The sequence below is a fragment of the Ambystoma mexicanum genome, chromosome 2q, assembly GCF_040938575.1.
Source record: "Ambystoma mexicanum isolate Mex_15411 chromosome 2q, UKY_AmexF1_1, whole genome shotgun sequence".
In the NCBI taxonomy this organism is placed as follows: domain Eukaryota; kingdom Metazoa; phylum Chordata; class Amphibia; order Caudata; family Ambystomatidae; genus Ambystoma; species Ambystoma mexicanum.
In genome coordinates, this window is record NC_090924.1 from 1016740991 (window position 1) to 1016768753 (window position 27763).

Below are 27763 nucleotides of genomic sequence, written 5' to 3' on the forward strand. Positions count from 1 at the left end.
TGCAGCCTGCCCTTGGCCTGTGTTACCAAAAGAGGCGAAGGAGGCACACCTGTCCCTTCCTGAAGCGTGCAGCCTGCCCTTGGCCTGTGTTACCAAAAGAGGGGAAGGAGGCACACCTGTCCCTTCCTGAAGAGTAGAGCCTGCCCTTGGCTTATGTTACCAAAAGGGGGGAAGGAGGCACACCTGTCCAGCTGTGCCTGTTTCAGCTTTATGATTTGGACCACTGCCGATTTACTGGTAGTGTGTGGCTTCAGCCACTGCTCATCCCTGCACACATGCAGAGCAGTTTGATCACATTCTGGCTGTCAGGAATGTGAGCATAACAGTGCTTGGCAAAGGTGCAGTAGTTCTTCAAGTGGGGTATTGGTGGCGTATGCAAATGGCGTCTACAGCTGTTGAATTTGACTTGTTGATTTCGTTGTGGACTCTGTGTAAATTTTTACAGGATTATCAATCTTCCCCTGCATGCAGAATATGTTCTGTAAAGTGGTATCTTTATCTGCTGTTTGCTGGTAAGCTTTCCACTTGTGGGAAATATTCCATGCAGAGAAATTGAGTTCATATCCACCCCATTGTTTGAAACGAAATTGACACTTGGCTTTAATCTCCTGATACAGTTAGCACCAGTGGCACTCATTTGATTGAATGTCTTATCAGTGTCAAAGGACGCATCACATCTTCAATCACCATAATCCATACTATAGTAGACAACACACAACATATCCCGACCCCAACCAGGCATGTGAATAATGTACTCTAATGCTCAATCTGTCACATCTTTTCTGCCATTGGAACTGCCTGTACTATCCAGTGTCATTATGTATAATGCAGGCTTGCACCACCTGCAAATGCTACATAGAACCACACCTATGTCATTTCATGGTCTTTGTAAAATATAATAAAGTTGCAAGCATTAGGGAGGTACACACACTTGCAGCTGCAGAATGCAATAACCTGCATGGTCCATCCTGTGCAACCGCTCATTGCTGTCTTCTCCTTTGCAGCCTGCGGCGGTGCGCAGTCTGGAGAGGGCGTGCTCCGCTCCCCTCACTTCCCCAGTGCGTACCCCCATGGTAAGACCTGTGAGTGGATCCTTACTCAGCCCGAAGGCGAAGTCGTCATCCTCACCTTTACTGCTTTCGACTTGGAGAACACCACAGGCTGCACGTCTGGTTATGTGGAGGTACTTGGAGCAACAATAACACCTTTTCCTACCCTTTACTTTCAAAAGTGCTCATCATTCTCTGAAATGTTTAATAATAATTGCCAAATAGCAGATAGTAATGCTCATGCTCACCTAAAAGGGCACAGAGGCAGAGAAAATGGCTGACATGGATCAAATGTACCTTTGCTGTGATTTATTTAGCAATGCTACCCTCCCTAGAGAGTCGGAAATCAGTACACAGTGAAGCATACAAAGCCATACAAATAGAGCATGTCAGTGTATACACTAGTTCATGACTCAAAGAAGGGGAAAGATCATTCTTAGTTAAACCCCAAGTACTAAACGTGAGGCGAGTACTTAAACGAGGTAATGGGCCTCATTATGACTCTGGCGGTAGCCGTGCTGGTAAATACCCATTGTCGGGTGCTGGAATATATTACTCCCCATTCCCATTGCACTCAATGGGAATGGGGAGGACCGATACACCAGCACCATTCGTCGAGGTCTGCGAGCGCGTGCCGTTCCGCCCACCAGGTCAGACCTGGCGGGCTGAAGGGCACCCGCTCGCAGAACTCGTAGTTTGCCGGTCCGGAAACAACGGTACCGGCAAACTTCTAATGACCCCCAATGTCTTGGTCCTGGGCTTTCTGAATCAGTTTGTAACGTAGTGAAAACAATTGCCTTTATATCTAGAAGGGGAGCAGGGATAAAGTATCCCAAACTGCATGTTATAAGGACAATGTTAATCCCTGAGGAATTCATTGACAATATACTATATGGGCGGGCCCTGGGGCCTTTTTAAAGTCACAGAGCTGCGAAGTGACGTGAAATATCCTTTTGTGTGCATTTGGGAGTATTCCTGTTACCAACCGAGTTTTGTTCCTCTTTAGATCTCGGTCTATTGCTCTCTCTGAAGCAATGTGTCATCCAGATGTGTATATGTAGAAAGCCTGTAGAAGCTGCACTGTAGGAGTAAACATAACAATTTGGAGCTTGTAAAATGTTGCAAACAATCGTTTACCCGTTTAATAAAAATCACATTAGAATCCAGTTTAAATTATGTGGTAATGTCCAGCTAGATCGCTGTTCTCAGCGCCATCTGTGCATTGAATGAGCATGCAATTATAACATGTTTATTTATCAACAAATGATTTTGAATTCTCACAGAAGGCTAGTTCAGTAATAGTGTTGAAGTGGCGGCTGGTAGCCTCTCAGAGAGCTGCCTTTCGCACTGTGACATAACAACTCAACTGTAAGAAGTAATTGCAGTTCAGTAGTTATGGCGATTTTGCTGTTAAGGTGTGAGCAGAGATGTCACATCTATATTGTAATAAGACACTGATGTGCAGGTTTATATACAGCAAGTTTGCTACCATACATGCCTTAGAAATCTGGAAATATAAATGTAAGTCATGTTGTTGATTTTCCTTTGAATGGGCGGCTATTGGGGGCTACTCTGCAGAGCACATGTCAAGGAATAAGGACGGGGGGTGAGGCAATTTAGCAGCAGGGGATCTACAAGCAACCCAGGGAGGAAATGGGGAGCAGATCACCCGTCTCAGTTTAGGTTGTGTGACGAATTATACGATTCCGTCACTTTTCCCCAGCAGCCTTTCCCTGTGATGCTAGAGAGGTGAGCCTGCTATGAAATACCCTCCCTACGGGAAGAGGTAAGCGGGACCTCATCAGGAGAGACTCCCCCTTGGGGATAGTGACTCCCGTTCCAAAGAGAAACTCCCTATGGTACTCACCCACAACCCACCAATAACAGCCAAAGTTCAAAGAAACCAAGAAGAACTAAATATTGTTTGTTATTGCGATATAACACCATTGTTTCACTATGGAGAAACATGTTCTGTTAATACTGAGTAGACTACAGAACACCCAAGCAACAGAGAGAAAGAACTGTGAGGCCCCGCTGGGAAAGTCCAAACTACACATCCCAAAAAGAGAACAGGAACTCTCTAAGCAACCCAATTATAAACCATCACACACTCACATTTGCTATTGTCATGTTGAATCCTTGAATCAATCAGTACTGAGACGAGGAAGAGGCTTGTATCAGTACAGGATACAATCCTTGCAAAGAAGAAAGACTTAGATGCTCCCAATTATACCCATGGCAGCGTCATAAAAATAAGGGGGGAAGACCAGGAAGAGTGTGAAGCCTGGGATATTCTAACCAGCTGGAGAGATACAGCTGAATAAGAGAAGGCTTCTGATGCAAGGAAAGAGCTGGCGTGTGAGACTGAACAACTCACTAGTGAGAGAACGAGACTGAGGGGAAGCTGAACACTAGGTAAAAGCTTCTAGGAGCGAGCGAAAGAGAGGTATTGGCGTGACCAAAGCCCAATGTACTAGGAAGTCCATTAACAGCGCTGAGACCGCTTACCCGGAGGTCCCATGCAGAGGTCCCATGCAGAGAGCAGACTTCAGAGAAGAAGAGAAGCGTAGTAGCCGGACTGACAAGTGCCGGAAAGCACCCTGAGCAAACAGCAAACCTGATGATGTGATCCCCGATAGAAGAAGGTAACGGGGGAGAGCGGGAGACACGGTGGGGAGCTGAAAGTAACAAAGTCACTGTTCATACTAAGCACAGTGATACTCAAAAAGAGAATCCTAATCGAGACATTGTTACTCATATCAGTAATATTCAATTAAAGGAGAAGAGTGAATACCATTACTGGCATGATCATAATCACCCCACTAGGAAAGATGAATATCACGATTGGCCTACTCATACTCGTTACAGTGAGCAAAGCGAATATCACGATTGGCCTACTCATACTCGTTACAGTGAGCAAAGCGAATATCACGATTGGCCTACTCATACTCGTTACAGTGAGCAAAGCGAATATCACGATTGGCCTACTCATACTCGTTACAGTGAATGAAAATGAACATAATGACCTACTCCTACACGTCCCAGTGATACACCCAGAAGTAAAAGAATACTGATCTGTATTGGAAGGGCTTCATCATCCCAGTAGTCAAAAAGAGTGGAAGAAGAGTGAATAATATAAACAATAGCTAACCAATATTAATGAGAAGAAAGCAGTTGACACTGACCAAGAGAAATGTTGGACACTACAAGACAAATTCCTTTATAAGGTGTGTGAGAAACCGAGTGCAGAAAAATATTAAATCCCTAACTTCTCAAGCTTCTCTAGTGAGCAAAAGTGATTGCTACCAGCCCATTTGGTCTTTGAGGAGCTTTAAAGAGCTGCTCCTCAGCACAGCCCTCCTCCATTGAGGCTATCTCTACAGGGTAGAATGCCTTGGCAATTAATTTTCTAAACTCCCACGCCCTAATCTTTCCTTTGATTTAAACTATGTATTCTCCCCAACGGTCTATTGCACACTATATAAAAGTTTTAAATCATTCTATGAATGAATCAAAATATGCATTTACATTTTTCTCATGTATATTTCCATCAGGTGAGGGATGGTTCTTCGATTGATTCTCCCTTAATTGGCAAATATTGTGGCCAGGATTTGCCTCCACCAATCCGGTCCACGCAGAGATTCCTCTTCGTCAAGTTCCAGACCGATGGCTCCACCTCCAACCATGGCTTCATGGCTCAGTTCCATTCTCTGGACAAAGGTAAGAGTGCTTGGGATTTCCTCAAGACAGAATACTGCTAAATCATTTCTAGGGATTTCTCTGAAAGAAAATTGTCCTAGGTCCTAAATTCACATTTTATATTTAATTCACTTTTAAAAATCTTGCCAACTGAAATTTGACATCCAAGTGTTAACTGTTGAAGTTACCCAGGGGAAAATCTCATCAACAGAACAATAAAAAAAATCTGTCAAATGTTATATTGCATTAAAAACAAGTGTGGCATATATCAAGCCAATGACTTGTACCGTATAGTGGTTCATTTTAGCTATGAAAAGTTTGTCATTCTTTGAATTTATTATTCAATTTTTGCCAGGTTTACTTGGCCTACCCTGCCTGAATGTCACAGAATGGTGCAGGGATGACATGATTTGCTTAATGAGATGTTAGGTCTACAGTAGAATATCTCAAATGAGAGGCCACCATTTACCAGAGCTACTAGAGTGGATGGTGAGGGTTTCCAACTTCTTAGCAATTAATCTGGCAGCATGAGGACATTAGGTAGTGCAGTGTCATGTCTAGCAAGAGTTGGGATTAGCAGAAGGCCACTGCGACTCTTTAGCCATCCAAGGATTCTGTGGCTTTTTGGGGGCTTTGGTTTCTGTTGTAGGGAGAAACTGCTGTTAAGCACCCACCACCCCTTGTTACCTCTATGGCTTAATAGGACTCCCACCAGATATAATGCTATTAATAACGTTTTTTACACAGCACTACATGCTGTATTCCACCCACGTCTAACCAAACCAACAATAAGTGTTTTTATTGCCCTAATTAATAATATGCATTCCATTGATCTCTGCAGGTCAGCCCTGCCAGATACAGGCCTGGGACCAGATGATGGAGCGTACTCTTAGGTGGTTTAGTTTCTATGAAAATTATATTATTAAAGTGAGCAAAAACTCCTTACTTTGAAAATGAATTACAACGTCCAGTTTTGTAAGTGCAAAACAATATGGGGGTATGGGGAAAGTTAGAAGTGGTGGAAGAGGGGAATACTTGGAGAAATGGAGTAATTCCACTAAATATGGAAGGGCAGTGGGAGCTACAGAAAATCATGGAATCAAAATTGGAAAATTCATTAAACACCTACATCAAGTAACAACATAGAACTCTCAACTTGCTAAATCATCTTGATAGCATTAGGAAGGAATGTATTATTTGCTACTTGTTCAGCCTAATTTTGTGAAACCGTCAGCATATTTGCCACCCCTTTCAACTTTCTTTCTCCTTCGGCGTACTGATACCCTAATACACATCCTCACCTTGACTGACCCCATGAGTGTAACTGGGCTGGTTATCCAGGATTGGCAGACCACCCAGAGATTGAATAGCGCAGGTTCCCTCATTAGTAACCCGAGGGCACGCCCAGCTCAGCACCCTGAATATCTGGGGAGCTCTTGGGCATCCTTCAGTAGAACACTGGAACTTGGATTCTAAATCATGAGAGATGGCAATAAGGATGCTGGAAGCAGCTGCTGCAACAATATTATCCATTACAATGTATAATGGTAGAAGCACCCTTGCCCTTTCACATCTCACATAGGTCCACATGTGCATTTCAGGATAAGGGATTCCATGGGTCCATGCACTATTTTCTGTTCTGATTTAAACTATGTAATAGCTGTAGAAATAGCTACTATGTAATAGCTGTAGAAATAGCTACCTCCCACCAACAAAACCTTTTATGACTAAGCCTCCCACTGGAGACAAACTATAAATCATATTTTGACAGGTTATGTAGCTTCATGACTGCACCATGGCACAAGTGAACAGCTATGCCAAAGGACACAGGGATTCTGTTTAAATTAGGTAGAATTCTACAGAAACAAACAGCATTTAAGTTGCACAAAAAGTCTGGGCTTCTCAATGAAAAAATGCACTGCCTTTATGGAAATGAAATATCACTTTCCACTTAACTACAATGGACAAACACAATACTTTTAATCTTATATGCTGCTTAAAAACTAGAATCCCCTTTTTGTACCCATGCGAACCAATTCCAGGGCACTACCTGGGACAACATTTTACTTTTGGGGCTTATACTTCCTTTGAAATGTTATTTACTATTTTTGGGAATCAGCCTGGATCCTCTCAGTTTGCAGTTTGGAATTCCTCAATCTGCAAGGTCTGCACACTATTCTGTGGCCAGGTTCCAATAGGGAGTGCTCATCCCCTTTCAAATGGGGATCATCTTTCTACAGCCTCTATGGAAATCCCAGCTCTTCCAGTTGGTGTCTGTCATCACTCCAGCCAGCCAGCGATGTCCTTTGGTTAATATTAATAATATTATTTGTCTGTGTGCAATCCGTTTTATAATCAACCCCCACACCCTAATCCTGTGATCTAAGGTGTGAGTGATCCATTCTTAGTCTTGCGCCTTGAAACAGGTGCGAGGGAAATCCACTCCTAGTCTTATGATTTGAAAAAGGTTGTGGGATCACTCCTAGTCTTGTAGATGGGAATATGGAGTTGTCCCCCTAACTTTGGATGCAAATGTGATAATTTAATAACATGAAAACCATTATATTCTGTATTGCCCTGCATCCAGAGACATGTTCATACTTTTTATAATTATAAGCCAGGCAAATGTTATATTTGCTAAAGAAATATTTGTTTAACTACAAGTTATAATTGGTTTGAGACGCTTAGCATCTGCTACTATAAAGTTGTGGATTTCTAATTGATTAAATACTTTGGTCAGTTGACAAAATATGAAGCTTCTGATCATCTTTGACTTAAATGAACCTGTATAAAATACAGTTTTCTGGCACTAGAGATCCTATTTGTTACATCGCAAAGAAGCTCTCTTCCATAATACTGATTAATACAAGCTTAAACCTGTGATTTCGACTGCCTGGAAAAACTGGGTTACAGAAGATTAGGCAGGTGATTCACAAAGTGGCAAAAACAACAACGTATTATCTTATGACACAAATTCCTGAGGTTGGGGATAACTACTCCAAGTTGACTCTCGGCTTCCATGCACGGTCATGCACCATTTCAAAATTAACAGAATGTGGTGCTATTCAGTTTTAGTAGATACAATGGCACCTAAGTGGTGTTTCTTTTCTTCATTAAAACTTTGCATCATTTTAGTTAAATGGAATACATTTTAAGATACAATTGTTGAAAATGAATAATAGGTTAGATTTATAATTCACAAGTACATATGTTCATGGTGAAATCATGGGATTGTTCATTTACGTTTCAGAGCTTCAAAATAAATGTTTTGGGACTCAGACATAGTTCTTTTGTTGGTAATCATACTCCAGATGTATGGACCCTAGAATTTTATATGTGACAATATCCCATCTTAACAGGGATTGTCCGTCTGTCCTGTTTTCCGTGGCATTGAAAACCATTCCCTGGACGCAATGCGGTTAAAGGGCCTAGAAATGGTGATAGTTTGTGATATTGACTTTGACTTATTGAAGGATTTCTCTCAGCTGCATATGTAACTATCCACATCTCGCAGGTACATCTATTTTTTTCATGTGAATAAGAGGAGGAGATCTTGAATAAAACAATCTTTTCGACAACGCCTAAAACGCTTTACATTGAAGCAGTCTACATGTTTTCAGTCCTTTGGTCCATTTGTCTCCACAAACCTGGGTAGAGGAATCTTGTTTGGGGCACGATACATTCTTGAGATATGTGGCTGCTCTCTTTGAACTCAAAGACACTGTAAGTACACACTTACAAATCACAACATTATTAGTATTATTATTATTAGTAGTATTAGTATGGTATTTATTGAGCGCGGACCTAGCCTCGAGAAGAAATAGAGTACTTTACAGAGGTATACAACAATACAGATACATAAAGGATTATAACCATGCTTGCCTATGGTAGCCTTTGGGAGACATTGTTATTACTGAAAATCTCCTGTAGCTAAGTGACCTTTATTCATTGTCTGTGACTTTGATGAATCCCTTATTAAGGATGGATTTGTGAAGTCATTGCTTTTGCTTTTGCTTGTTTGTCTTATCTCATCGAAGGCCGGTTTTATTTTATGAACTTCACTTTTTCTCCCCACTTTTCCCTAAAAATCCATATTGTATCAATTTTAACTACTCTTTAGTATTCGACGTTTGGGTGCTGTCTAGTTTGGACACCTTACTGTTTATGTATATATCTGCAAAATATTTAGCTTGTAGTGGATCTCTATTTATAGGAGAGTATAACTGTTAAAAAAATATTTGTCATTTAGAAAAATCACAGGTAAAGCAATGTATTTTTGGTTCAGAAATGCTTACAGAATTTACCATTCATAACACAGCAGAGGACATGGGTCCTTTACAATGGGGTGAGAGAATGTGACTTACAAACCAGATGTTGCAGCAAAGGTGGAAACATAAACTAGGAACAAGGACAGGACAGAATGACATAAGAATGGGATGGTGGAGAAAGTGCTGAATTAAGGATGGAGGGGTGACAGTAAATTGGTGTTGGGTTGTCCATGAAGGGTAGGCAAAGAGGAAAACAGGGTAATGTAGTAGCGTATAGCTCTGGGAAACAGATTCTTCAGAAAGAAGGAGAGTTTTCAGGTAGGATTTAAATAGTGGTAGAGTATTACAGAGAGGGCGAGGAAGAGCATTCCAGTGTAGGGGAGCCAGGAGAGAGAGATTCATTAATAGGAGACGTTCATACCTATACATATTTTTCACATACCATGTGTGGACGTTCCTTTACTTGGCATCCATCGTGAATGATTGGCACCTTCAGAATCAGTGCCTACCAATCCTGAGAGTTTAAGTTTTATTGTTCAGTAACGTCAGGCATTGAGAGTTTAGACAAAGGTGGTAAAAACCCTGCAGGACTTCTATATGGTCGTCTGTCTGACCCCTGCATACATAATGGCACAGAAAATACCCCCTAACAGAAGGCATGGGGAAATCTGGGAAAGTATATTTTCCAGGGAACCCTGTCTTGCTCTGTTTGTCCAGATAAAGCATAGATAAACTTCGGGTGGCCGGTGTTCCACCTAACCCGATACAGTTGCTTGCTTTGCTACATTGCGATACAAGAGTTTGAGTAAAATTGGACAGCAGGGGTTCAATGATAGCCCCAGTCCATACATATTTTGGGTTGAGACAGGGCTGCGTTGTAGCTCCTACCCTGTACAACCTATATACTGCAGATATGGGTAAGATATGTGAAGGGGGCTTCCACAAACCCAGTCAGGCTGGGCATGTTGACACTGGACTGAATAGCGTTTGCGGACAATATTGTCCTCTTCGACCTCACTCCAATTGGACAGCAGAGAAACTCACATTATTCCACACCTATGCAGTAGAAAACAACCTAAAAGTGAATGGATCTAAATCGAGAGTCCTAATTTGTTCCAAAAAACGCAGTCTGAAAACCCTGTTCTGGCAGGTGGGCGAAGGACGACTCGAGAGAGTAAACTCCCTCACCTATCTGGGATATGTAGTCTCAAATACAACCTCTTAGCAATCCGGGATCCAACGCATTAATGCAAAAACAGCTTGCTTTTGGCGAAAATGAAAAGGATATATGCCCAGCTGTGTCTTTATTCCCTGAAACCTCTAATCCAGTTCTACTTGATGCAAGTAGAACCAACTGTACTATATGGACTAGATATCTTTCTAAATGAACTAGGAGAAAAATTAAACACAATGCAGGGCATGTTATGGAAATAGACATTAGGTCTGGCAAATTCTGTTCCTAACTCAGTGGTGAGGCATAAGTTCGGGCTTGTCTCTTTGGCCACTAGAGCTACATGGAGCAAACTGTCTGACTACATCAAGCTGCTAACCCCGCCCCCTCAATCATGATATGAAGGATGCGGAACTGAGCAAACACGCACCTCAGGTCACACAATCACCACATCAAAGGAAGAACTGAATACTCCTTTGGTGACCCTGGAGCGAGTGAGTGGTTGGATAATTGGGTCAATGAATAAGCACTGTAGGCTGTGTGTCAACATTGAATTGAAAGACACCATGAAACATCTGGTGATGAGGTGCATTGCCCTAAAGGAAGAGAGAGTTAAACATCTGGGAATTGTTATAGGAAACAACGCTCTTTCGACTAGTCTGATGGGGGGGGGACCTACAGAGCTTGATTTTGGCTCCATGTGGGATGCTCGGTATACATTGCAGTTGTTAAACTCTGAAGATGTAATTTTAGAAGTGTAAATGTATTCCCATCTTACTTCTTCTCTTTCTGAATGTGAGGTTGACGATGTAGATGATTTGTATGTACTTATCATGAAATGTGTGTGTTATTTTATGGTACAGCACATTTTCTTTTCTTTTTAGTGTATTTTTTTTTATCTATGAAGAATTGTTTTATTTATGATGTAATGTTTTATTTGTTCCTTATCATCATCCTTTCTTGAAAAAGGTTTCCACGTGTTTGTTTGTGGGAACCAAAACAAAATATAAATTAGAAAAAAAAATCATAAAGTCTCTGAACAGGTTACTCTCACATGTGTACAACTAGATCAGAACATGCCCTCCCTGTTGCAGCTGCACAGTGGAAATATTAGGATGCAATCTGAATTAACTTGGTATCACTCTGGAAAGTCAGGCAGCCTTGGTGCCTCGGGATATTCAGGGGATGCACTACATTAGTTCCAAAAAGATAGGGCACCCATCACTCCATGCAACATTATATGTCGGACCTTAGAAAGAGGATAAGCATCCCCATTCCATGCCCCATACTAGGAAGTGCAAAATGCTGCCAATGCAGGTATAGCCTATACGGACATTTATTTTCAGCATTGTATTAATACTGCTTTGACACTTTTGTTGAGTAACATAGAATAACCGGATATCGATCTGTTTGTGATGGAATATTCAATGTCTCGACTTTATTATGTCTTTAAATCATCCTTGAATGAGCAGTCCAGTGGTGATACATGCCTAGTCAAGTCGAGGTGCTTTACTAACTTGGTTTGGGAATTGGAGCGAGTGAACTGGTAAACACTAAGCCATAGCATGTGCTCTCTGTTGGAATGCTGGAACATTAGGAGAATTTAATGCATCATAGTTGTACTTTTGTTTTTTTAGTTCATTTTGTACTGATGTTGTTAAATTGCTCTGTACAGTTATTTGTGTTAAGTAATTTCTAAGTTTTTTCAAGCTTCTTTCAAGTATTTTTAGGATAAGCTTCAGGCGATTGTGATTGTAGAGCAAAGTCCAACCGATATAGGTTTTGGTTTCAAAGTTTCAAGGTTTTGAAGGCTTTGAAGGCTTTGAAGGCTTTGTTCAGGTTATTTTTGGGAAATTATTTACAATCTTTTTGTACACTTACGTTTGGGTATTTTTTTTTAAAGTTAGTAGTAAAGTTGATTTAGAAAATTGTAGTAATTGAAAGTCTGTGAGTCATTGCGGTATAGGCAAATTCCTTTATTCAGGTCTTTGTTACATAGGTTATAAGCAAAATGGAAGGAGAAGACCCATCAGTCCTCACCACCCAGGTAGCTCTTCCAACTGAAGCTCCTGGAACCTCAAGGTACCTTCCATAATATGCATGCACTCCATCACTCACACATGATATCACAGCAACAGGGCTAACAGACACACTGGGAAGGGAAGGGATCCAATACACTACACACCTCCCTTCCTTTCACAAGACAAACGTACACAGGAAAGGAGAATAGGGCAGGATGCCACACAACTCCCTATCAAGCACACATAAGCAAGAGTGATCATATCACAACCGAAGAGAGCGAGAGATGGGCAACAAAAGCACAGCAGGCACTCTACTATCAGATATGAGTAGAGGGACAGATAGAATTGAAGGAACAAATGTTCCAACCAGATACAGCGAAGAGGGACCATATAGACAGATGGCCCACACAGGCTCAAGGATTAGGTAAGGGACCACCCACTATCAGGGCCTACTCTTTTATCCTGGAGGACAAAATAACATAAAACCCCACTCTCACTAAACACGCACACAACCTGAATGGAAATGAAAGTTAAGTTATCGGTCGACACAAAAACTCAACAGCATACAGCAAATATTATGTGTGCAAGCACTGACTGTTATCTTCAATATCTTTTACTCAAATAATTAAGTGGAAATCCCTGGAAGTGCAGGGACCCAACACAGTGCCATCACAGAATGCTTATCACTCGTCCTTCTTGAATACCCCGGAGAGGAAACTGGGGTACCCTATAAACAATTACGCCCAAAATGACTTCACATTACATTATCAGTTTACAAAACCTATGGGGAAATGGGGTTGGAAAATAGCTCAAACTGTGCATTTGATACATAGGGCTTAGTCCCTCAGATCACAGGTGGTGTGGCAAGGGAACTTCTTATTGGTTGGATCCTGTCCTGCCAACCTTGCACACTTTGATGAGATGTCAAGATATGAGTGAGGCATAGTGGGGCAAGAAACCTTCGCAGTCTGTCACATTTCCAATTAATTAATACTCCTAATCATCCCGAAGTGATGAGGCCTTCTCTATCCTTTGAACTTAACCATGTGTGCCGTCTGGTGTCTCTGTGCATGCTGAGGGAGTTCTGCATGTGTCCTATCTGTGTTTGGCACATAATAAATGTCTAGTGACTTCCATATCTGGTTGACCTGTTAGGGTACCATGTTTGAGAGTGGATTTCCTTCTTTTATTGAGGTTTTAGCTAATTCTAATGTGTATGTTGTGTTTTTTGTGGGTGCTCATGGTACTAGCCAGTTACTTTCTATTTGGTCTTTTGGCTTACTACTCTCGTACACATGGACATCAATGGTTATTTGTGCTCTCATTAAAAGTGATTAACTCAAAAGTCTACTGTTGCTCGTCCTGGGAACCATTATTGCGTGCCAGTTTTGCGTTAATTTAATACTCCCTTTTCCTTTTCGACCTTGGCGCTTTCGGCGAGCAACTGTCCAAACAGCTCTGACCTTGCCAATAGACATGTTTTATGGATTCAGCATCTCGGCAGAGACCTTGCTGGCTTTTAATCCTGCTATGGCCTCTGCGCTTCAGAAAATGGCTGTGCTTTGGCTCATCCTTCGCCATGCTGTGCCTAGATCTCATACATGTGAATAATTTTAGGGGCTGCATATGTACGTGTATATGTTCTTCGTGTCTACGTGCAAAAATCCTTCATGTATGTGTGCATATGGCCTTCATGCCTATTTGCGAGTATTCTTCATGTCTATGTGCTCTTCATGTTCATATGTACTTATATCTACTATGTGTAGTTTGTGGGTCTGTGTATTGTCATCTAGTTATTCTCTATCTCTCTCTATATGTAGGAATAATAACAACTACCTGTCCCCCTACTTGTTACACCATCTGTTCTAATAATAACAACAACTTCATGGTCTTAGTTGGTTCTGTCTTCCACACCTAGACTCTTAGGGCATTCGTGCTGTCTCAGCTGGTATAGTTTCTTACCTGGATGATACTGGCCAAGGCCAGGGATTGCAATCGGTACTTGCATACCTTTCTAAATAGAGGCAGTGGCTATTACCTGCGCATTCATCTGCCCCATTCCAGTCCGAAACGGAGAACTTTAATTTTATCCTAGAGGATTCAGGACAACAATGGGCAGATGGAAGCAACAATGAAGACACCCCATAAATATGTGACAAGGTAGAAATAGTTGCCAGGTAACAGGGTCTATCACTAATAACAGCCTGTTTGCATCTGTGACTCTCTCTCTCTCTCTTTCTATTTTACCCTCTGGCCAGACAATCTCTGCTGGGCACACCCTGGATGTAATCATCTCTTCAGAAATTCCCCTCTCTAACCCTCTAACCACTCCTCTTTCTTGGACTGACCGATTTCTGCTCTCCTCCCACCTGACGCTCTCTGTCCCCCAAGTGAAGCCGACCCCGGCTCTGCCACATACCTTCTCGGTAATCCGGTCCATGAAGCGTGTGTTAGTGAAGGCTTTCCCTGCTACTTTCTCTCCTCCTCCTATGCCTGCGGCTGACTGACACTCTAACACATACCTCTCTAACTTGCACCTCTCTATCTCTAACACACTTGATGTCCTTGCCCCTGTCATGAGGATCCGTTTGACGCCCACCTCCAAGTGCAACTCATGATATGACTCCGACCTCGCCACCCTTAAATGCAAGTACAGGCTGGATGAGGCAAAGTGGAGGGCATCAGGCGCATGCTCTGACAAACTGGCCTGTCGCCTGCTCCAAAGAGAAAACAGATTTTCTGTCCTGTCCAAGAAGAGAGCCTACGTCAAAGCACGTGTCTCTGCGTCCTCTAACAACATGCCCGAACTCATCAAAATCTGCAAGGAGCTGGCCAATCCTGCTGCAGTCTCCAACTCTCCTGTTCCCTGCCCTGCCCACTGCATGGCACTGGCTTCTCACTTCAACACTAAAACTCAGGACATCATGTCCACTCTCTCCTCTTCCTCTACCTCTCTCGGCCCCTTTCAAGCCACCGCTCCCTCTCCTCCTCCTTTCTCCTCTTTCTCCCTGTTCACTACTGACAATGTTTCTAGACAAGTGCGATCTATGAAAGTGTCATCCAAGCAGGTGCTCCCCTGCTCCTCCAGAACCATCAGGGACCACGTTGACACCCTCGCTCCAGCCTTGACCAATTTCTGCAATCCCTGTTTTGCCACTGGAACTTTCCCCTCCCCCTAAAACACTCTCTTGTGCACACCCTCCTTAAGAAGCCTTCTGCTGATCCTTCCTCTCTGGCAAACTACCACCCAAACTCCACCACTCCTTTCCTGTGCAAACTCCTGGACAATCTGGCCATCTCCCAGCTTACTCTCTATTCTGAATCTGTTGTTTGTCTCCATGACCATCAGTCTGACTTCAGAGCAGCCAAAAGCATGGAAACTGCTCTCCTGAACACCTGTCAAGACCTACTCTCTAATCTCGACTCTAGCCTTCCTTTTGTTCTTATCCTCTTTGATCTTTCCTCTACTTTTGACACAGTCAACCACGCCATTCTGATCAATTGTCTCTGTGACAACCTGGACATCACGTATCAGGCCCTGGTCTGGTTGGCCTCCTTCATCCTGGATCGACCCTCCCAGGTCCAATTTGGGTCCTTTCTCTCCACCACCTCTCTCCACATGTCGTGTTCCCTAGGGCTCCACCCTCTCACCGGGGATTTTCAAAGTTTAATTGGCACATGTGGCCCACCTCATCTCTACCTTCTCTTCTAACTTTCAATGTTATGCTGATGACACTCAGCTCTCTTTCAAGCTCCCCTCAGCCTCCTCATCTTGCTTGCTCATTCCTGACTGTCTATCCGCGATTTAGAAATGGTGCACGTCCAATGATCTCTGTCTTAACGCCAGTAAGACTGAGATCCTTTTCATTGGGACCCCTGCTTCTGCTTTCCCTCTTTCACTCCAGCTGCCCTCCTTGGACCCCTCTCCTTGCACCTTCCTGCAAGGCAAAAAACCTTGGTGTCATCTTCAACTCTACTCTCGCCTTCTCTCCTCACATCACAGACCTCTCTAAGAAGTCCCACTGCCAGCTGCACCTCTTCAGAGTTATTCTCCCTTTTCTCGGTTTCTCCTAGAAGCTCACTGTCTCCAGAGCCCTACGCTGGACTACTGCAACAACCTCTTCCTAAATCTACCTGCCTCTATTCTTTGCCCTCTGCAATTAATCTAGAACAGGACTGTGAGACTTGTTGTTGGCCTCAAGCCCAGTGGTCGTATCTCTCCAGAACGGAAATCTCTCCACTGGCTCCGAGTGGCTCCAAGGATCAAGTTCAAGACCTCTGCATTGTTCACAAGACTTTCTGGGGCCAGAGACCACACTGCATCCAACTCTCTCTTCCTAAGCACTTTCCTTCTCGAGCCCTTCGCTTATCCACCTTCAACTCTCTGAGGGTCAGATGCTTCACCAGGCAGAGAGTGGGCTTAGATCTCTCTCCTCCGCTGGAGCCCCCTACCTCTCTCAAACTTGTTTAGGACCACCTAAGGCTCCAGAAGCAACTCAATACCTTCCTTTTCGCTTCTGCGTTCTCTCTCTCTCTTCCCTGATGATGCATTTGTCTGCTGCTCTAACTGGTTACCTGGCAACCCTCTGAACCTTAATGGGCACCAGGCTCCTACATGACCAGTAGTATCCCTTGCACCGCGCCAGGCTTACGGCACACTTAGGGACTGTATCTGCAACCCTAGAGTCCCCTGCCGCATAGCACTTACTCAGAGCCGGCCACCCCAGCGGCACTTACTTGAGCTCTGCCCTACTGCACTCTCCCCCATCCCCCTCATCCCCCTGGCACTTCGCCGCCCCTAATGGAGAGATGAACACAAGGGGCCTAATGGTGCGTCTGGGGCATTTTGTTCCCATGAGGACTTTGCTCTAGGAGCACAAGAAAAGTGTTGCAAAATCAGCAAAAGCAAAACATTTTGCTACACGCCACACCAGCAAATGTTTCCTAGAGCAGTTTGCTCCATTTCTTTTTTTCGTTTGTGAATCCGGACCTATGAGTACAACAGCCTTTACCATTATCAAACAGTGAGATGGACTGCCTGATGATTTTTACTATGTATTGAGGAACGGCCATTGCTTCAAACCAACCCTTGATTACCAAAGAAGAGCACTACAGATCTGTGGCTTTGTGAATCCATTAGTGAAGGTGGAGGCGACAGGCTCTCTTACTGTGCACAAAAGCCCCAATCCAAAGCTGATCTACTGGTGAACTGCAAATTCCACAAGGAGACGAATTCAGGAGGGATGAGAAAAGCTACAACAAAAAACTGATCTCTAACCACTAACTCTCCCTAGATCTACACCCGGGCCCGTGACTGAGATAAGCACCTCACCCTAGATCTACACCCGCCTGTGCCTGAGATAAGCACCTCTCCCTAGATCTACATCCGGGCCTCTGCCTGAGATAAGCACCTCTCCCTGGATCTACACCCGGCCTGTGCCTGAGGTAAGAACCTCTCCCTGAATCTACACCCGGCCTGTGCCTGAGATAAGCACCTCTCCCTAGATCTACATCCGGGGCTCTGCCTGAGATAAGCACCTCTCCCTGGATCTACACCCGGCCCGTGCCTGAGATAAGCACCTCTCCCTAGACCTACACCCAGGCCTGTGCCTGAGATAAGCACCTCTCTGTAGATCTACACCCGGGCCCGTGCCTGAGATAAGCACCTCTCCCTGGATCTACACCCGGCCCGTGCCTGAGATAAGCACCTCTCCCTGGATCTACACCCAGCCCGTGCCTGAGATAAGCACCTCTCCCTAGACCTACACCCAGGCCTGTGCCTGAGATAAGCACCTCTCTGTAGATCTACACCCGGGCCTGTGCCTGAGATAAGCACCTCTCCCTGGATCTACACCCGGCCAGTGCCTGATATAAACACCTCTCGCTAGATCTACACCCAGGCCTGTGCCTGAGATAAGTACTGGTACATGCCAGGCGAGAAGGACAATTGTGTTCAGTGTTCCTTTCGCTGGGGCACATCTTTCTACATTTGGGGATAGACATGCAGGTGTGAGCTCAGAGCTAAACTACGGGACGGTCGTTCAGTATACAAAGCAGGAAATCCCCTAACATTCAGAACATCTTAGAAGGAAGACCCCTTTCATCTGAAACTCTACACTTCGTGAGCAGTTTCAATACCTACAGGCGATTCGATGAACAGGTTCTGACTTTCATGAGGTGCTGTCTTTATAGCAGAGTAGCACAGCACATCACTGCAACATATGGGCCTCATTATGAGTATGCCGGTCCGGTAACAACAGTGCCGGTAAACTATCGACACCATTGTTACTGGACCGGCACACTCCGAGTTCTGCAGGCAGGTGTCTTTCCACCCACCAGGTGTGACCTGGCGGGCGGAAAGGCACCCGCTCGCAGACGTTGATGGATGCACCGCCACTGTTGCACATAGTGCCGGTGCACCCGTCTTCCCCATTGCCATTAAGTCCTATGGGACTCAATGGGAATGGGGAGTCATTTTTCCCACTGCCTGGAAATGGGGAATTACCGGGACCGCCGGGGCTGTGATACCCAGTAATTCCCCATTGCCAGGTGCCGGGAAAAAAAAGACCCTGGCCACAGCCGTGCTGTTTTTACCAGCACAGCTACCACTAGGGTCGTAATGAGACCCTATGTGTACTAGTGCCATATTTTCTATAAAAATAAGCAGCATTTAGCACCACTTTTGTGTGCGATTAAGGAGTGCTGTTGTTATGTGTTCCTGTTACGTAGTAACAGCATGCGCGCATCTCGGTGACAGTGGGAATCGAAGCATGGCAGAGAAATCCTTCCTACAAACAATTAAAATGCACTGGTTTCCTTGAGATAAACACGGCGCTTCCCTAAGGTACCTCACGGGCACAGTAGGTTGCCGACTGGAAGGTGCTTCAAGTTGGCAAAGTTGGCAAGTGGGCAATGGTTCCCTTCATCTGTCATGTGCTCTTGGAGCACTGCTTATCCTGTGGATGTGAGTTGTGTGTCCTGAAACCTAACGCACAGGACATTGAAAGAAAGCACGTGCGCTCTGGAGGCGTCTATGAGGGCGACAAGGATGCTCAGGATAACCTGCGGTACCCAGTGATTGCATTGCAGAATGATCACCACACATAGTGGTGAGAATATTCATCGCCAAGAAATTCACCTAACATGCATATTTTTTTTAAAGGTACAGAAAGAAAGTTTGGAAAAGGGGATAACGTTTTTTCAGAAGTAAAGATTGGGGTCCAGGGTTAATGGGCTGCTGCTGCTCTGAATTTAACAGCGGGGGAAATAAAAAATTGAATGAGATGAACAAATCAGGGGTACAAACACACGGAACCACTCCTGCTACTGCACTCGGGTGTTTGGAATACTCTGCTCATTTGGCATGATTGTAAGCCACTTTCAAGATGCATCCATTTATTTTATTTTATTTATTTTTGCATTTGTTTCAGCGCATATGACCCAGAGGCACCTAGGCGCTAGTTACAGAGCGGTAAAGACAGTGCAGAGTACATGGTACGGTTCATAAGTGCAGGAAAATACGTACAGGTAACAACGTATGTGTCTGCATACTGGCATAGCCTCACCTCATGGCGTGCGGGTCTATGAGTGCTATGCTCAGGCAGGAGGACCCTTAAGCCACTGTACACTCAAATCCAAATCCCGAGGCTCTCCAAATGTGTAAATATGCTTCATGAGTGCACCCACTTTTCTGTTAGGGTGATGTGACAAGGCGCCGGAAGCAGGAGTCGCACACATGGCATGATTCAAAGTAAGATTTATTTATAACAAAAGAAAACCTAACTATCCCTAACTCTCGAGGGATTCCCTTACCTAATAAATAATAATCTTGGATCAGTCTAGTCAGAATGTCTGTTCAACTAAAAAAATCTGTCCTCCCTCCAAATTCCTAATCTAACCCCATCACTACTAACAGAAAATCATCAAACACTACTTCTGGGGGATGACTCTCTCCTCCTGATAAACACAGCTAACTTTTTCTTGCCTCCTTTGCCACCCTATAGGTACTACCTCTAGGAGGATGGCACATCTTTTATTCCCACTATCTAATTGGGCCCACACCTTTTTTTGTTGAATAATAACGGGCCCTCTATGTATGTTATTACCTCCCGCATAAGGTATTTGCTCTTACCTTTGCTCTTCATATTTTTCTTTTCTTTTGTAAATGGATAAATCTGCTCCCTTTTCCTCTGATTCTACATTTATGGGAGATGTCTGGGCACATAAGATGGACACAACCGGATGTTTAGGTTTCTGCATCCCCTGGTCTTGTTTTCCCTTAGGGTCTTCTTTCTCTGTTTCCAATGGAGGAGATTAGAAGTTTAAGGGACAATGTCTAGCTGGATGACCCATCATCCCACATGAATAGCACCCGTTTTCCTGAGAAACAGGAAGAGAAAGCTGTGAACTTTGATAGATCTCATAATCACCCATCACAAGGGACTTAATAGGTGTTTCTTTATCGTGGGGTTGGTTTCTATGATTCATAGGGACAGAAAATGTCACCCTATCTGGTAAAGATATTACTATTTTTTCTTGGACCATTTGTTCTTCTTCCTACTCCTCAGCATTTATAGATAATTCCGGTCGGAGGGACGACTGGATAGGTTTTATCGCTACAGTCCCTTATATTTTGATAGAAAAAGGCAATTTTGGGACCTTCGAGAATCCCTGGGGTCTCTTTCATCTAAGGAGGTTATGGGTTTTATCAGAATCTGTTGTTCCCCTCCATCACCTTCATCTCTTATGAGAAAGCGTGTTTGTGTGGGAGGCAGAAAGAGTGTTACTTTCATAATTTTACTATGCCGTTCCTCTTTAGAGAAGAAATCCCCTTCAGATTTCTGAAAGCTGTGGAATTCTCTAGCAGGTAAAGAAAGGGTAGACTTGTTTTTAGTTTTACTGGGGTATCAACCCTCTTCTGGTTTAGTAGGAGAAGAAACGTTTTTAGGGCCTTTTCTTTCTGACTTCCTCTTCCCGGGTGTGTCAGATTCACTGTTTCTCATAGTGGAGCTTCATAGAAAAGATAGGCCGGCAAGTCCCCCTTCTGGATTGTGACAGGTTTGATGGAAACATTTAAGAACATTTGTTTAAATTCATCCTCTTGATGTAACAGGGAAAGAACAATTAGTATGGTTTTACACCATGGTCTAGAAGGCGTGCTTCCATAGGCCGAAAAACCTGGGGGATGTTTACCTGGAACCCCAGACTAAGAACCACCTTGACCCTTGCTGGTATTCACTGTTCTTTTGGGCTAAAGATTTAAACCATATCCCTCTACATTTCACCTAACAGGGAGGATAGCTTTGGAGGTTAGGGAAACAAAAGTGAGAGCCAAACAATTACTGCTACCATAAGGACATTCATATGCTTGGTGTAAATTAGGCGGTTGAGATCCTATTTCCACTGGAAAGGAACATGGGCCCCTTCTTGTTTTTAGGATGGGTGTTGGACAAATGAAAAATAAGACGTGGGCCAACTCTTTGTCAGTTTGTCCACATCCTATTACTGCCACCATGTATGACAAGGCTCCAGAAGCAGGAGTCGGACACAGGTGGCATGAGTCAAAGTGAGGCTTATTTATAAGTATATAAACCCTAACAATCCCTAACTCGAGAGGGATTACCATACCTAATAAACTATGATCTCGGATCAGTCCAGTCAAAATGTCCATTCAATTTACAAATCTGTTCTCCATCCCAATTCCTATTCTAGCCCCATCACTACTGACAGAAAATCACTAAATACTATTCAGGAGGATGACTCCCTCCGCCTGATGAACAAATGGTTTTAACCTTGTAACATTAAACACATAGAATTCATATCGGGACACCAGGAGAATGACTCCCTTCTCCTCATTCAGTTCCTGGAAGGATTTTCAAAGTTTTAGTTTGTATACTACCATAGAATTCCGATTTTCCAACTAAGAGAATGCTTCCTTTCTCCTGGTATAAATAGTTCCTCGGTATGATCAACAAACACTTTTCATCAGACTTTGTAACTCCTGCCACAGTTCCCCCAATGGGTGTTGCACTTTCCTCCATTGCACCCTGGGTAATGGTCAAAAGATCTTCTCTTTGGTTCGCTGATGATTTACAAATGATTCCCAACATTGAACAGTAACGCTCTTGATGAGATTTCCATGAGGGAGTTTACTTTTGGCCAACACTGCACAGTTCTTTTCTTCAGTAGTTTCTTCACCGCTACTGTGATGAGGGAAACCACCCATCGGCATCAAGATTAGAGTTCTTTCCCCAGTGCTTTATCTCCAAGCTGGGCCAAGGGGATCACTTTCAATGCACAGATTACAGCTTTTTTCACCAGTAGCCTTGTCTCTGGTCCGATAGAGATTACTCCCTATGCACAGAGTACAGTTTCTTTCACCAGTAGTCTTCTCTCTGCCACTGGGCCAAGGGCGATTACTCCGAATGCATGGAGTACAGTCTCTTTCATCAGTATACTTACCTCTGCCTCTGGGCCGAGGGAGATTACTCCCAATTCGCAGGTTACAGTTTCTTTCATTAGCAGATCCTTTTTTCGGTCGAATTGACTCAACCCTTTTGCCATTCGATCCTTTTGATTCGGTACTATGACCTATAACCCGCTCGGTGTCGAGTTAAAGTTTCGAAAACAAAAGGATCGAATGCAAAAGGTGAGAGTGCATTTGACTGAAAACCAAAGGATCGAAAAAAAAATGCAAATTATTATTATTTTTTTTTTGCTCTAGTTTAGCTTTAAAGGGGTGTTTTTACACGAAAAACAGGGTTGTGGGGGGGACCCCCAAAAAAAAAAATAATAAAAAAACATTTCGATCCTTTTTTTCAGTCAAATTGACTCGACCCTTTTGTCATTCGATCCTTTTGATTCGGTACTATGACCTATAACCCTTTCGCTCCACAACCCCTGTATTCCCACTGGGTCTCCCACACCTCCCTTTAAGCCATGTCACTGGTTCTTCCTGGGAATGGGGTACCGTGTTGATGGCTGCTCTGATTCCTCTGTTCTATTTCTGCTGTTCCACAATGGCTCTGCAGTCCTCGTCTCTCCATAGTTGTTGGACCGAACGGTCATGCCACCATCAATTCTCTTTTCTGGTCTTATAGTTGGCTCTGCTCCTGCTAGACCCCTGCAGGACTCTCTCATCTTGGTGCTGGCGTCCTTCATTCTGTAGTCTGTCCTCAGAATTTGTAACTCTTGTCTGCGGTCTGCTTCACTCCTACTGCTGTTCCCAGTTGGAAATTAATCCATTGTCTCTTTTTATGCAATGTTGCCAGTTCCTCTCCAATGAACTATCAGAGTCCTTTATCACTTTCAAGGGATTAATCTTCATGTCTCCTCATGGCTTCCTCATCTCAGTATGTGAAGAGTCTACTGTGTTACAATATAACATGTTGGCATTATGAAGAGTGTTATAAGACTGTGCTGGGTAGCTTGCGGTTTCAGATGGAAGGGAATCAGGAAAGGGAACCATAGCATGAACCTCTCCATCCCCAAGAGGGGATTTCTCTCCTGGAAGGTCCTACCACATGTTACCACCCCTAGGGGGATTATTAGTTAGCTGCTGCACCACCCTAGCCTTACAGCGAAGCACTCCCTCCTGGGGAGAAGTGACGTCATCCAATGATTCGTCAAAATGAAATGATGAGTGGAATGGAAACAAAATTAGGAACATTGGGTATTATGTACTCCTTCATCACAAATGCATTTATCAAATATGAAGATCTGTGGCCATTCTTCTGTTCCCAAAATGCTCTTTGGGGTATTTTGAAAGTTGAAGTGTACCACACTGTACATCTTTAAATGATAAACATCCTTATTTGTTAAACACCTTCTCAAGAAAATCAAACAAAGACAGTGCAACATGACTTCTATCAGAAATAGTTTATGCAGTAGTTTTTTGATAATATTCTTTGCTCAGTAAAGCAAGTGTAATACCGTAGACTGGAAGTGATCATTAGAAATGAATGTTGTAAAATATAAAAAAATCCAGTATACAATGTTAGTACAAATTAATCATTATTTTAAAGATCTTCTTTTGCGCAAACAAAAGTGTGTCTCAATGATCTGTTTCTTTTGTAAGCATTGATCAAATATTAATTTTACATGCACAATGCTGATTGGTTGATAGTGCTCTCAAACCTGAAGATTTGTCACAGTATGCGCCTGTGGGAATGTTGCACTAAATTGTTTCTCTCAGACTATCACTTGCCTGCTATGGACCCTAACCCCATCTATCAGACCCCTCTCCCAACCCCAGAGGAGGTGAAATGTCTGCAATCAAAATCTGTTGTAAGGCTAGTAGAAATTGCAACAGTGCAGCCCACCACAAACTAAGATGCTGCAATGTACTGCAATGTCATTAAAATAAGGCTGAAAGTGTTCACAAAATACAACAACAAAGGCAAATACAATTCTATTAGATAATGTATGGTACAGTTATTAATTGCAGGCATATTTGTGTCCATTTGAATAGGTTGTGGACAGACCCTGACTGCACCTGAAGGTTCAATTACAAGCCCAGGGCATCCGACTGTCTATCCACATGGTGTCAACTGTACATGGATCATCGCCGTGCAGCCGCACTCCCTCATCAGACTGACCTTTACAGTGTTTAACCTACAGTTTTCCACTAACTGTGCGAATGATTATCTCGAGGTATATGACAATGGAACCGCTGGCATGGGGACAAAACTTGGAAGGTAAGCAAGATGTCTCTTTTCCAATAAAGAATACCACCCAATCAAATATCATGCTATGTTGATTACTTGTATAGTGCTCACACAACGCTTCGAAGCGCTGAGGGAAAAAATAAGTGAGGGTAGAGCGAGATGGAATGGGCAGGAGGAAGGAGGTCTTTATTTTATTTATTGGGTATTTATAAAGTGCCTATACAGCAAATAGTGTTTCAAAGTATCACAAGACAAAACATGGGGGGGCAGGGATAGGGAAGAAAACAACAATAACAGTCCTACTAGGCCTTGTGTCATTCGGGTTGTGCAAGTATAGTAACAACAAGTGCAGGAGGGAGTGGAGTGGGGAGCGAGGGCGCTCTGGCAGAAGGGATAACGCTAGGAGGGGAGGGAAGAACGGGGCAGAGTGGATGCATACAAGAGCATGCGGGGGAGAAGGGGAAGAAGAGTGCCCCTGTGGCTAGGCAATGGCTAAGGGGAGGCCAGGAGGGTAGGTGCCCGGGGATGTAGGGAGTGCAGGGAGTGAGGGCCATGTGATAAGTGCGAAGATGGTGGTGGACCAAGCTCGGATGGGATGCACACCCCACCAGGATAGTCAGGGGAAGGGTGCCCGGAAGAGCAAGTGCAAGGAGCAGGGGCCTGTCTAGACTAGGCCTGGTGCCCTGTAACTCAGAAGGGTCCAGGCAGCCAGTCAATGCGGCAGAGGGGGGCATTAGCTGGGTAGGGGGAAGGAAGAAGAGAAATGGAAGGGCTTGAGAAGCTTCCAGAACTTAAGGAGATCCGGCTCAAGCTTCCGGAACTTAAGGAGATCCGACTCAAGCCTGAGAGGGGCATGGAGGCTATTCTAGAGAGAGGCTCTTGCCGAAGAGAGAGATCTACCCCCACACTCTGCTTGGAAAAGCGTCTGATCTGCAGAGAGTTGGAGCTAGAAGACAGAAGGGTTCTAGCAGGGAGGTATTTAGGGAGAAAGAGTTGGATGTAGCGGGTTCCCAAGCCCCAGAAAGCCTTGTGGATGATGCAGAGGGTCTTGAACAGGGACAACATTTAGGGGTCACCAGAGGTCCGCAAATGCAACCTCTGAGGTCTCCCTTGCGACCTCTGTGGTCTCCTTTGCGACCTCTAAATAAAAAAGCAAAATATATACATATACATATATATATTTTCATTTTTACATTTTTTTTGTAATGCAAGCTCCTGGGCTGTGGCCAGCACCATGTGGCTCTTTAGTTCTGGGGTGGCAGGCTTTTTTGTTTAGGCCCTTTAAAAAAAAACGGAAGAAAAATAAGAACAGGAGTGCCACAAGTCTAACACTTTCAACACTGACCCTAAATAAGAAAGAATAGGAATACCAAATAATGTGTCTTTCTGGAATTCTATTCAATAATTGCAGGTTTATTTCAGGCACACTTCAGGGGGTGAGTCACTGATTTAGTCTGTTCTTAAACGCCTCAACTCAGCCTTTCATCCTTCTGAGGTCGATAAATGAGTACCGACACAGTGAAATGGCGTGTATATTTTTTCTATATAAAGCGCTTAAGCATAAGTGCTATATAATAACACAACCTTATCATTTGGTCATGGACGTCTGCTTGTATTCCCAGTAATTTGGTAATATGGGCCTATACACACTGATTACATGGCCACGGTAGTGGCCATGTAGTTATGGTTAAGTTGGTGTTTCCATAGGAAGAACACTTTTTGGGCGGCTTATAACTTCGCTCCCCCTGGACGAATCCTCACCAAACTTTGCATAAAAAGTATATGGCCCACTCTGAATTTTTTTGCAAAGTTTGGTGAGGATTCGTCCAGGGGGGGAAAAGTTATAGGGGAGGTCCCAAAACTTTTGTTTTTCCCATAGACATAATGGGAAACGGATTTACACCAAATTTGTGGCAGGAGCGGCGGCTTGGTCCCGAATGCGTGCTTTGCTTTATTCGGTGTAAATCCGTCCAGTAGTTTTTAAAAAAATGACAAAAATGTAAGTGAAAAAAATTAGTGATATCTGTGTTCGCTTCACGGACACACTTCCCTGTTCGCTCCGTGGACAGGACGGTGATTGGGCAAGCAGCTTGCGTGATGTCCGCAGACATCTGACGTGCTCTCTCATTGGATGCGGTGAAAGCGTGCAGTGCGTCTGGCTTCAGAGACGCCCGCCATCTTTGTTCCTCGCATGAGAGGCTTTGTCAGCAGAAGCAGGATCTGCCGCCTGCACAGTAAGTCCGCCCCGTCCGTGTCTGTCTCCTGTTCCTCCCACCCCCGCTCATGCCCCGTGTGTCCTTTTTGTCCCCCCCACCCCCACTCATGCTCCGTGTCTCCCCTGTTCCTCCAGCCCCCCGCTCACACCATCGGCACACGATGGCCAGCGGAGGGCCGAGGAGCAGGATCTGCCGCCTGCACACGAACGCTGTGTGTCTCTCTCCTTCCCCCCCACCCCCGCTCATGCCCCGTGTGTCTTTCTCCCATTCCCCCCCGCTCATGCCCCGTGTGTCTCTCTCCCTCCCCCGCACTCCCCGCTCATGCCCCGTGTGTCTCTCTCCCTCCACCCACCCCGCTCATGCCCTGTGTGTCTCTCTCCCTCCCCTCCACCCCCCGCTCATGCCCCGTGTGTCTCTCTCCCCCACCCCTGCTCATGCCCCATGTGTCTCTCCCCCTCCCGCCAACCCCCTCTCATGCCCCTTGTGTCTCTCTCCCCCCCCACCCCCGCTCATGCCCCGTGTCTCTCCCCCTCCCGCCCATGCCCCGTGTGTCTCTCGCCCTCCCCCCGCCCCCACTCATGCCCCATGTGTCTCTCCCCCTCCCGCCCACCCCCCGCTCATGTCCCGTGTGTCTCTCCCCCTCCTGCCCACCCCCCGCTCATGCCCCGTGTGTC

General features: G+C 44.4%; 1 protein-coding gene across 1 annotated transcript in view; it reads left to right on the forward strand.

Annotated features, from left to right (window-relative positions):
• Positions 1-27763, forward strand: part of CUBN (cubilin) — a 1794835-nt gene that overhangs the window by 415614 nt on the left and 1351458 nt on the right. Inside the window, exons 19-21 of the mRNA XM_069648353.1 lie at positions 1005-1183; positions 4604-4769; positions 24678-24903. Of these exons, the coding sequence (XP_069504454.1) occupies positions 1005-1183; positions 4604-4769; positions 24678-24903 (571 nt within the window). The remainder of the gene's footprint in view (positions 1-1004; positions 1184-4603; positions 4770-24677; positions 24904-27763) is intronic.